The 12,615-nt window shown below is 41.6% G+C and overlaps 1 protein-coding gene across 2 annotated transcripts in view; it reads left to right on the top strand.

Moving 5' to 3' along the window:
* The window catches only part of VASH2 (vasohibin 2), a 73,125-nt gene extending 67,143 nt beyond the window's left edge, over positions 1-5,982 (top strand). For both annotated transcript variants that reach the window (XM_015427611.1, XM_015427610.1), the window contains one exon: positions 5,384-5,982. In XM_015427611.1, the coding sequence (XP_015283097.1) occupies positions 5,384-5,456 (73 nt within the window). In that variant the 3' untranslated portion in view covers positions 5,457-5,982. The remainder of the gene's footprint in view (positions 1-5,383) is intronic.
* The last annotated feature ends 6,633 nt before the right edge of the window (positions 5,983-12,615 follow it).

The raw sequence follows: 12,615 nt of genomic DNA, 5'->3' as shown, positions 1-12,615 counted from the left end.
CAGATGAGAGCCAGTTGCTTGCGGGCTGGATAGAAGCCCTGCAGGGGCCGGTTCTGGTCTGCAGGCTGTATGTTTTGGGCTCTTTTTGTAGCAGGAACTCCTTTGCATATTAGGTGACACACCCCTAATGTAGACTACAGCACCCGGTATTCCCAGGCGGTCTCCCATCCAAGTACTAACCAGGCCCAACCCTGCTTAGCTTCCGAGATCATACGAGATCGGGCATCTTACAGGGGCTACTGTAAGCTCTTGGAGGATTGGCTACATTAGGGGTGTGTCACCTAATATGCAAAGAAGTTCCTGCTACAAAAAGAGCCCTAAGACTGCCGTTTTCACACCAGGTTTCGTGTGAACTGTTAATAATTTGCTACAGGTCAACTATATTTCTCTGGTATATCTTTACATCCCCATCCCCAAATTATTTTCTTTGCTTTTAAATTAGTGCAGAATAGGCTGCCGTGGAGTATATCAGTCGGGTGTTGAGAGCAGGTAGATAAGAACCCTGACAACATATGGCGTTGCTCACATCTTGTAAGACCAGAAGTTGTTAAAAGTACATAACAATGTTCCTGTTTTTGCCTGTGACATGTTAGAAGATATGCAACAGATCAGCAAAATCTGGCAGAACAACCCATCTCTTGTCTCACGTCATGGACCTGGGGAGACTATAGCTCTGCTATAGAGATGGTCTGTCTCTTGGCTGATGACAGGCAACATATTTAGAGCAATTAAGGCTGTTGGGAAACTGGGAATAGAAGCCAACAGCAATTGTAGGCTGGAACCAATAATAAACCCACCTTTCTCCACTCAATCCCCCAAGCACTGTCGCACAGTGGGGGCGAGGGTGTGTGTGTGTGTCACAGTCGTGTGTGACATTTAGTGATATACCAATGAACCTTTCTTTGTCTTTGGTCTGATCTTTTGGTTTGGTAGAGGAGCAATAGAAAGAACGGGGGATCCCTGCATGTGGCACTATTCAGTGGGAAACTGGAAGAGTCATTCAGCTTCCAGCATTCAGTTTGTCTGCTATGTTAGGATGCTTCTTTATATGATTCTTTGATCAAAATGCAGAATTCTGGAGAGATATAAAAATGTATAGAACTTATCTCCAGTATTGGTATCACAAGCAAAGTGGAACCTTTGCTCTAAAAGTGTAATCTGATTTGTGTGTGTGTATGTGCGCACACACACGCACATACACACACAAACACCCAAAATCAGATACATATATCTCTAGTTAGGGGGAAATAATGTTTCCCCCCACCCCCCGTTTTTGTCTCACACTGAAATTTGACATCCTGATTCTATGGTTAAGAAACTCAGCAACATTTTTTTTGTCATTAGTCTTGAGAACTGGAAGTAACAACAGCCCACAGCTGCAACTGCCTGGAAAATGTCACTTAAGAAAATTAATTATCTTCATATTTGATAGTATCTGAAGTTTTGCAAATCATGTGTTGTGAGTACAGTAATAAAGTGTGCTTCAACTTATGATGGTTTTCTGCAGATCTAACACGGAAAGTATGCTTTTGGATTGTTTTTTCTTTAATTGTAATTTGGCTGGCAGCATTAATGTAAGCTCCCCTACAGCACTTCACAGACGAAAAATAGGGAGTCCTGCGTGCTGGTAACGCCCCTGTTGTTCCCTCAACTCCTGCCCCATCATATGCTACTGAAGGCTCTTCTTTGTCTCATGTTTGTTGCATTCATGTTCAGTCTCATCATATAGAGTCTGATCAGACGGCTCTTTAGATCTGCGTGAGGCTCGAGTGCCTCATTGATTTAAATGTAATGTCTAGACATCAACATCTGGGAAATGTCCATCTTCCGTGAGCATCCTGTTTTGCCATGCTTCGGAGCCATACTAAAAGGGTACTAGTTAAAATCTGGAGTTTTCGGGCGCCATTTAAAAAAAATCTTGATTCTGCACATGCACGGATAAACAAGGCCACGATATCACGCCTATGCGCATGCGCAAACTTGTTTTTTAAAAAAAGCCATTGCACGTGCCTTATTCAGTGGACGCTGTCTAGACAATCCATAGCGGAGGCAGCACACAGTAACACAATTCACTGGGGGGGGCTGTCTGGTCGTGCAACGACGGATTAAAAAGATCAGGATCAAATTAGAGCCGGGCTAATGGTGGGATTAGCTGCCCGTCTGAACGGAACCAGAGACTGCTGGCAGTGGATTTGCCTATATATATTATAGAACAGGTGCAAGTGTTAACAACAGAAAATTGGCAATTCACAGGCTTCCATGTGTAATCATAAGAGGTAGGTGTTCACCATTCCTTTAAAAAATAGGCCAACAAAACACATGGATTGAACTTTTTTCTGCACATTCTATTTCATTCTTCCATCCCTGACCTGCTGTAAATTGCCCAACTCTACCCTTAGAGCCTATCCCATGTTCAGGCACCACTTATCTCAGAGTCTGTATCTCAGGAAACTTGGTGACCCTATTGATGCCTTTAATGTTCACCAAGAAAAAAAGAGGTAATTTTTTATTTTGAATGCCTCTATAGAAAAATGAGCCACAGAACTTTCCCTTAGGATTGTCAGCTTCTTTCCTGATGGAGACTCCTTTGCTGCATGGAAGGGGGGGGGGGATATTCACCAGGTCCGGATTTTAGGAAGTGGTTGATCGTGGCCGGTGTGTCAGAGAGTGATGAGGCTGCTGATTCCCCATGGTTGCTTCCCACACCCCTATGATAATGCTAGTGTGGGTAAAGATCACACAGTTACTTTCTATGCTGTTATAGCCCCTCCCCTCCCCCACCCTGGGTTCTGTACCCTTTCATAACTAAATGTGACGCTTATATTGGCCTCCGTTTGGTAGATAACTGAAATGTGTCTGAGTGGGAGGAAGCAATTGATTATGGTAGCAGGGAAATATGATAATAGGGCAGGCGAGGGCTGAAGGTTGTTGTTTTTAAAATGTGGTTAGGGTTGCCAGTTCTGGGTTCGGAAATTCCTGGAGATTTGGGGGTGGAACCTGGGGAGGGTGGGATTTGGAGGAGGTGAAGGACCTCAGCATAGTATAATTCCATAGAATCCATTCTCTACAGCAGCCATTTTCTCCAAGGGAACAGATCGGTGTCATCTGGAGATCAATTATAATTTCAGATTGCCAGGCTCCACCAGGAGGTTGGCAACTGTGATGGGGATACATTTGTGCACTTTTCAGTTAGTATGGGAATGACTCAGGAGGAGGAATTATGAGGTACTTCAGTCAAGAGGCTGACAGACCTGTTGTGGAATAAGAGACTTCCTGGTAAGGTGGGGCTGGTCAGAGTGATTTGCAGACTGGGGTTCCTCAAGTGGCAAAGGCATTTAAAAACCTCAGCAACACAAATAGTACCTCTGGGGTAGGGGAGAGGCTGTGGTTTGTTGGCTTACTTTAGGTTGGCTTTTACTCTAATCTTTTGCTTTTCGGAGTATATAGGCGTGGCCAGAGTTAAATGCACAATGGGAAATTTTAGGTAGTACGTCGGAGTTGGCGCATATGGGTTAAAGCAAGAGTCAGTAGTTGTTAATTTGGGAACCTTGGCAGTGTGTTTGGGTTAAATTGTAGTAAAACGTACTGAATTTTTTCTGAAGATCTTTTAATGAAAAACGAGTGGCTTGATTAAAAAAGATGGCTTGCTGCTAGTTGAGATCAAGTCACCTCTCTGCAGAAAGAGACAAAAAGCTCTAGTTTGGTGTGAGTTGTCCCTCCTCTTCAGCCTGTCCAGATTAACTTCTGGATTCAAGCACAGTAGCACCTTAAGAGACCAACAAGATTTTCAAGATATGGACCAGCCTGGCTACTCTCCAGATTAATTGAAAGAGAAACTTGTTCCTTAGTTCGCTGGAACATCTCTAACTTCTATCTGTACTCTGTTTCATCCTAACCCTTGGTTATTAGGCAGTTTTGTTATGACCTGTCTCTCTTTTTTTATCTAGAGTGTTTCAAGTATTCCTTCCTTTCAAACACTGGGTTGGATCCCCCTGATCATTTCGGTGCATGCAAGGGAGGGTGATCTTCCTCGGTTCCCCCACTCCCACAGCAAATACTGACTCCCTCCTCGTGCTCTTCCTGGGAGATCCGTGTCCCCCAGGAGCAGCGTTTGAGGGACATTTGGGGCCGCAGCAGGAGAAGGAAGGTTGAAAAGTCATGCAGTGCTGTCAAATCTTTCTGTCAATATTGACTTTTGGAAGGATCCAAGACACTTATTGTTCAGTGTATTGTATTCTAATTACTTGTGCTGTTCAGTTGTGTATTCAAAACTATCCTTTGTAAATATGCTTAATATATGCCAGTCATATGACAAATGCACTGGTTTCCTGTGAATATGTCCATTGATGGATGATCTTTGGCAAAGAAGTTGTCTCTTTGGTAGGCTTCTCAAAAAATTCTCACAAGAGGTCAGAATTGCTGGAGGATCCTACCTGGTTATTTTCTAAGTGTGTTTTACCAGCAGGTCTCAATTTGTTACAAAATCTATTCTTCTGAGAGAAACTTTCTTGATTTTATGATGAACAGAATTTTTAAGCTGTGTACTGATAAAAGGCATACAAACATACTTTCTCATGAAACCTTTGTTCCTCAGGCTTACAGGGAATGGCTGGCAACTGTTATTCCTGGTAAATCAATCTGGACCTAAAAGTGAAAAAGAAAGGATTCTTTTCTAGATTTAGGATTCTATATAGTTTACCTCACCAGTGCCAAAGTCCACTGGTTGTCTTTGCATTAGTTCTTGGACTGCTTTCATACAACCTATTTACCTCTGCCTGTCTATCTAGACTTTTAAGCCGCACTTCACTGTAAAACAAGGCTCAGGGCTGTGTACAATAATAAAAGTAGACATGCTAATTAGCAATAAAACAATAAAATCCAGTAAAATGTGATAAGCAATCTAATAAGATGATGCTAATCTAATAAAATGATGCTAAGACTACCAATTATGCCACTGCCCTGCACGCGGGGGGTGGGGGGTGGGCAGAGGTAGGAAGACAGGCGTGCCAGCTATGATGGAAACCGTTGCTGTCCTCAATCGAACGCCTGGTGGAACATCCCTGCAAAATTGCAGGGCCCGGATGTTATTCGCAGAGAGTTTATTCATTTAGTGGGAATGGCATGATGACACATGATAGCTCCCATTACTAACACAGCCATGCAGGCCTCAAGACCAGAATCACTCTAATGACTACACCTTGGTACTTGCTTGCAGCCCCTTGAGACAGTTTTGTGCATTAGTAACGGCATCATAATTTACTTACCAACTTGGCAAGAAACAATTGATATACAGCTTTAGCTTGTTGTTGGCAGTAGTTTAATTCTGAGGAATTATTTAGCTTTCAGCTTTAACCTTCACGTTCTTTTCTCTTCCTGATCCTAGGCCAGCTGTAATGGATAAGAAGGTGGGTGACTTCTCTACGCTGAACGAAGTAGGCTACCAGCTGCGCATCTGACAGAAACACAGGCCAAACAAGGTGGCTTCCAGGGTGCTTCTGACCGCACTTTACCCTGTGTTCTGTGGACATGAGTGGGGGAGGGAAGGGGTTGCAACTATTTATGATGGACATAAGGATTTTGTTAAGTTTTTACCTAGAAACTAGGAATCCTAGAATTTGATGGTATTATTATTATTATTATTATTGTTTTTTAAATCCATGAAGTGGAATCAAGAAAAAGGGAAATTCAAACTTCTATTCACCTCTGATAATGTTATTAATCTCTGTCCAGTTAAAAGGGGTGGTAATGTGGCGTGGCTTGGTTTTGTTTGGATTGAAATCATTGTTTCTATAATGGCTGTTTTTCATTGGCTTAGAGCATTGTGTGATGTCTGTAGGATTTAGGAACGGCGGTGATGAAAGTATATTCCTCGGTATTGTTCTCAAAAGGTGCTGGAGGGCAGCAGGTTGCAGGTCCGTGGCACAGTATGAAGAGAACTTCTCTCGTGGAAATCCCATCAGAAAGTAATGGGATTTGCAAAAGTCCCCGTTCATTTCAGGGACATACAACACGAGATACGTAGCTAGCAGACTGTGTCTCAAGTCCAGTATTAATGTGACATTCAGCAATAAAAAAAACAGTCTACAGGTTGTGGGAGTTTTTTTTTGTTTTTTTTGAAGCATCAGTATTACCTCAAGAATCTTTACAATAGATATGCAAAACTGACAGTATTTTAATTTTTTAATGGATTTGTACTGTGTTTCCAGCTTTTCTGACAGCAGAGGCTTTACTTGCACCCTCTCTGACCCACCCATTCCGCCTTATTCTTCTTATGTGCATGTGTACGAAGGAATTGAAGGTGCATTATATGCAAGTGTCTTATTAAAAGCACTGACAACTTTGTGTTAGGAATACAGTAAACTGTTAATTGTCCACCTAAAAAAATTAACTGACTATTGCTTTTCTTTTTTATTGCTGGTTTATAAAATAATTTGTCACAGGCTTTTCATCTTCACAGCTTACAGTCTTTAAGCACAATTGGAACAGTCTAGTGGCTCTAACTTGCATATGGGAGCTCTCGGGTCCATATGGATCTCTACGCATTCAAGTGCTGCCCCGTTATCTTTTCTGTGCATGCAGTGGGAATTCCCCATTATATCTGTGGGACATTCTCCATTGTAGAAAAAAAATGGGGACTCCTACATGTGCATTTGAATTTGATGTGCATAGTGAAGCTCTGGATCATACCGAAGAAACAGAGATCATTGTTTTTACAGATGAATACTGTAATAATAGTCAAATCATGTGCGTTGAACATTCTTACAAGTAATGTCAGAATCTATGGGCTTCCCTTAAGAATGTACTTTTCTTTGTTTATATGCCTGTAATTTTTTGAATAATATATTCAAAAGGATTGTACTCCAAAGCGATGATGTCTTGTCATCTTATATTAAGATCAGGCATCCTGCATGAAGGGATGGCTAATGTGTTTGGAGAAGTGGCCCTTTGTATGGATTATGGTCAAATAAAAATAAATGAAGGGATAACTCCTTAGCCAAGGAAACATATCTGTGAATAGAGCAATAAAATGAAGAACATTTGCTTGGGAGTTTGGGGAGAGCAGGCCACTGGATTCCTTTAGCTTGGTGCTGATGTAACATCAGGGACCCCATAAAAATGATGAAGAGCTGTCCTTTTGCACGCTTCCCTTCGCAGGACCAATCTCCAAACCCCTTCCCATTCCAGTATTAACTGTGGTTTCGTGTTACCTGTGCGCTGCTGCAAATATTTGTCATTGCAAATGAGCTTCTCTCAAATGGGTGGTCTGAAAATCCACTTCATAATTTCAGCCTTAGTTTATAAGTAAATCATGATTTCAGTTGTTGCACCAGTAATGTGAAGCCATGCTTAGCAGTGGGCAGCAAAGGGAGTGTGCAATTGTTCCGAAGAGGGGAGGAGTAAGGGAGCCCATGATCTGCTCCTGCTCTCTGAGCTATGGTTAACAAAGCAGTGCTGCACCTATACTAGACCTCTTGCTTAGATTAACAGTCAGGTCTATGGCAGTCTCCTCAGCACAAAGCTAGGGACCGGCAAAAGGGAGGACAGGGAGGGAGGGCTCAGTTGACTCCTGGTGGAGAGGAGAGGCTGATTCATGCCCTTGCTTAGGATGTGTGGGTGTGTTCCATCAAAATATAGCTTCTTATTGGAAATTGGAACAGTGAGGATAGATTTTTTTAGAAGGAAAAGAATGTGTTCTGTAACCACTGGAGGGTAACATATGGTCCCTCCAATAACAGATAACCTGTGATGAAATCCAAGTAATATATGAATTCTTAAAAAGTGGACCATAATGTATGTCTTGAATATATCAGAAACATTTGGGGCACAATTCATCATGAACTTCTCTTGCACTGGTTATCTTGAAATGAATTGGAATTGCACAGGAAAATGTAACAATGCATTTTGTCCTTTTCGAAAATTCCTTACATAGCCTAATAAAACTTTTCTAAGATGGGTGGTTTATTTTATATCCCAGCATTGGGTTTTCCTTATGTATAAGCGAATCCTGTTCTGTTGCAACACAGACCTGCAGTTTTTTAAATCTTAAAAAACAAACAAACTGTGATTTCAGTGACCAGATTTCTATTTTGTTATTAGTTTGTCAAAATACTGTTCTGTTCTAGTTAAGAAACGTGCATGATTTTGTTTTTCTCCTCATTTGTATGTTCATGTGCAGCATGGAACTTTAATAAAAATATCTTGGAAGTCTTTTTTTAATATCCATATGGAGGTTTTTTTAAAAAGTGCTGTGATTAATATTTGTTATAAAAGTTAACTGGCCCCAATCCAGTGGCAGACATGCACATTACACAGAATTGTAGAGCTCTGTTTAAACAGCAGTGGTGTGCTGTTTAACAGTTGTTTAATAACACAAGAAGGGGGAATTAATCCTGCCCTACTCATCTGCTGTTCAGCATGATTTCTTCTTTTAAACAGATCTCCGAATACAGGTTCAACAGCTGGACTTGTAGAAAGGAACTATATTGTGGAGTTCGGCAGGGCATAAATCTATCCCCCATGCTTTTCAATCTCTATTTAAACCCCTTAAGAACAAATCATTTGTAGCTTTAGTTATGCAGTAGAGGTCCTGAATCACTGCCCAGTTAACTGGCTAAAAATGAACAAATTGAAACTAAATTGAATCCTCAGATATCTCTAATTTGTGCCCGGTTTCTGACAATAGCTTTTAGAATTCGTAAGGATCAAGCAAAGAACTGAAGCAGACAAAATAGGAAGCACAGTGGATGAATTTCATTTTATTTGTCTATAATGTAATTTATAAGTATTTATATGCAGTTCAACCAAAGGGTCTCAGATAAGACTGATATGAGTGCAGATTCGTTTATAAATGTTTTATGAATGAACCCTAGAGATTTTAAACTGTTTTAACTGAATCGTGCTGGTTATGGACTGAATAAAAACTGACTGACTGACCTGTCCACCTGGATCCACAACACAGTGACATCGACACTAGACTACTGTAATGCACTGTATATTGGTCTCTCCTCAAACTCTAGCTGGTTTGGCTATTAACAGGAGCTAGGTGGAGCATGCATATTACTCCCATTCTGCAGACACTCCATTGGCTGCCCATATGTCACCAGCTAAGTTTATTGGCTGTATCATATACAAAGCCCATCATGGCCTTGGTCCTTCATATTTGCAGGACCGCTTCTCTCCCTGTGTTCCACCATGACGACTTTGCTCAAGTCAGCTGGTGCCAACCTGTAAGTGGGCAAAATCAACTAGCACCCACACATGTGCTTTCTCCATTGTGGCTCCTGCCTTGTGGAATGGCCTGCCTGAGGAGGTTGGGAAAGCTCCCATTCTGGCTTTCTGCAAACAATACAAAACGGAACTATTCAAGACGGCTTTGTGCACAGGCAACAGGGTTTTACAAATTTGCTTAGATAAATGACTAGGGATTGTGGTTTCTACTGCTGTGTAGAGCTTATTGTAAATAGGATCCCATTTATGTCATTTCTATACCGCTTAATGTGTCATGTGAACACTTAATGTTGTGCTTCAGTTCTTTCTGGTGGCTCTAGACTTCAACACTCCTAATGCATTGCTTACTGAATGTTCCATTTTGTTGAGTGTACTGGCTCACTATGTGTAATCTGCCTTGAGCCCGTGAGAAAGCTGGACTATAAATAAGGTAAATAAAATAAGAATATAATAAAAATAAGACTCCCACCAGCTATTTGCATATCAAATTTGGTCTTGGTCAAATGAGACAAGCCTACAATCATGCTTTGTTTACTGCTTTGTATTTGTTTATTATTGTCATGTCATTTACCTCAGAGGATAGATACTTATCAATCTGGGGAAGCTATTCCAACACATTGGTGTACTGGATTTGAAATAGCTGCTCCACCTTTCATCTTCAAGGGTCAGTGCTCCAGCGTTTCATTTTCCTTTTACAGACAAGCAATGCTTTCCAGCCTAACACATGTATTATTTAGGATGGGCTAAAAGTATTTGAAATACCAAAATGTAATTTTGAAAGTATAAGGCGGCTTGCACTTAAAAAAAAAAATGCAATGGTATCCAAGTTCTGCATCAAAACCAGTTGGATTCCATAACCGAAAGGATGATTTCTTATACGAATTGGCATGCAATATGTATTTCTCAAACCAGCTAATATTTGTAATTCCCTTTCCTAAGGTTGGTAGATCTGCTGGTAGAGCCCACGCCTTCTCAGTTGTGTTATAAGCCCCAATTAAATGAACGGAAGCAATGCCAGGGCATGGTATATCTGTGTAAAACCCATCAATATGGAGCTTATTTGTAGATTGTGCCTTTTATAAGAACAAGCTGTGGTTGAGGGTGCTACCTGTTTCATGCATCACATCAAGTCATTAGAAGGAATAGGATTATTTATTTTTTGGTACAACTACATTTAGATGCACAGAACTAGATAGCCCAGTCTAGCCCAATTTCATATCTCCGAATCGAAGCAGGGTCAGCCCCGGTCAGTACTTGCATCAAGGGTTGCTACACACACAGGCAGGCAATGGCAAACTACCTCTGAATGTCTCTTGCCTTGAAAACACTACAGGGTTGTCATAAATCAGCTGCAACTTGATGGGGGGAAATTAGTTTAATTTACAGTCTTTCTGTCAATCTACAAGAATGCAGGGCGTGTGGTATCTTAAGCAACTTCCACATACAAAGGAGATTCCAAGTATATCATTACTTTATACTCCAATATAATTAGCTGGTCTTAGCTCTCCTCAAAGAAATACCCTATTTGAATGTCAATAAAACCTGCATGAAAATTGCAAGTAGATAAATAGGTACCACTTCAGTGGGAAGGTAACAGCGTTCCATGCGCCTTGGTGTTTAGTCATGTCGGCCACATGACCACGGAAATGTCTTCGGACAGCACTGGCTCTTTGGCTTTGAAACGGAGATGAGCACCGCAACCCTAGAGTCAGATTTGACCGGCTTTCGAGCAAGGGAACCTTTACCTTTAAGGGTCCCCAACATGGTGCCTGTTGGACTGTTTTTTCAAAGAAGTGGGTGGGGCTAGGTGGGTCTCTTGCCGAGCATGGCTTCTGTTTGGCTACACAGTCCCTTTTTCTGAACACTGCTTCTTTTGCAACATGGGGAAGATGGGTAACTTGGCTCACTTAGTCCTTGAATGCCTCTTGTTTAGTGACGTTAGAGATAGTTGTCAGAGAAGGATGAATTTATGAGCAGTGATCAAAGTTCTTCCTTCCCTCTGCAGAATAAGGATCCGAATATTACTAAGACCTTGGCTTCTTATCTTTTAGTAATTCAACATGCATACACAAAAAACAAAAATAAAAAAACTGTTCTTAGGCTTAAGGCTGTTGAAAGAAGGAAGGGTTGGATATGTAGATTAAAATAGCATAGCTTCATCAGCAGCTGCCACTATGGTGTTGGTTTTATTCTCTCACTAATTTCCAGTGTATTCTTAAAATTATTCCTTTTCTCCCCTGCACTTGAACCTCCTCTTGGTGGGTGTGGACAGTGTGTGTGTGTGTGTCTGCTTCCTGCAGTGGCCACTTACTGGCTGTCCCCACCACCCTGTGTCAGAATTCCAAAGGTGCCCCACAGGATCAAAAAGGTTAGGAATCTCTGACTTACACAATGGCTCCTGAGAATCCAAGCAGCCGAAGGAGGGGGCTGTGACCGAATACCTGCTTGGCATACAGAAAGTCCAAGGTTCAATCCCCAGCATTTCCACTTAAAAGGATCAGGAAGCAGGGAATGTGAAAGACCTCTGCTAGATATTCTGGAGGACCACTGGCCATCTGAATAGACAATACTGACTTTGATAAACCCCAATGGTAAGATACCAGTAGCCTTTAAAAGATAACACTAACATCACTTTCCCTTACAGCTGCTTGAGAAGCTAGATTTGTAACTGGCTGCTTGCCTATAGTGATCAGAACATGCAGAAATTACTAACTTGGAGATATGCTAATGTGTAGATCAGTGAACATAAGACGAGCCCTGCTGGATCAGACCGATGGTCCATCTAGTCCAGTGGACAACCAGTTCTTTTTTTTCTGGTTCATACAGCTTCATGCCCTGTAAAGTTGAACCTTTTGCATTTCTGACTGCAAGATATATAGTCTCTCTCAGGAAAATGAGGAGAAACCCTACAAAAAGATTAGGCCAGACATTTGGGCACGAGAGTAAAGGCAAAGTCAACATGGCCAGGACCAGACTGTACAGGATTTAAAAGGCAGAACTTGATAAAACCTAATGCAACAAAATGCCTCTGGCCAATTTTGCAGGGTCAACCATGATTAGTAATTGGATGGGAGAGCAACAAGGAAGACCAGGTTGCTATGCAGATAAAGTAAATGGCAAACCACTTCTGAAACTCTCTTGCCTTGAGAACCCCATGAGGGGCTGCCCGTTAGCTATCTCTTGATAACACTTTATTATTATTCCTCCAAATAACCTAGACCCACACATATAGTTCCCTCCCTCATTTTATTGTCACAATAACTCTGTAAAGAAAGTTGGGCTAAAAGAGAGTGACTATGCCAAGGTTACCCAGTGAGCTCCAAGGCAGAGTGGGGGACTCTTTTCTCACTGGCTCTGTCTTCTTATCACCTCAGCAAAGTGCTTGTA

This window comes from Gekko japonicus, unplaced genomic scaffold (assembly GCF_001447785.1).
Source record: "Gekko japonicus isolate JY-2015 unplaced genomic scaffold, Gekko_japonicus_V1.1 scaffold45, whole genome shotgun sequence".
Classification (NCBI taxonomy): domain Eukaryota; kingdom Metazoa; phylum Chordata; class Lepidosauria; order Squamata; family Gekkonidae; genus Gekko; species Gekko japonicus.
This window is presented reverse-complemented; position numbering and strand designations above follow the sequence as displayed.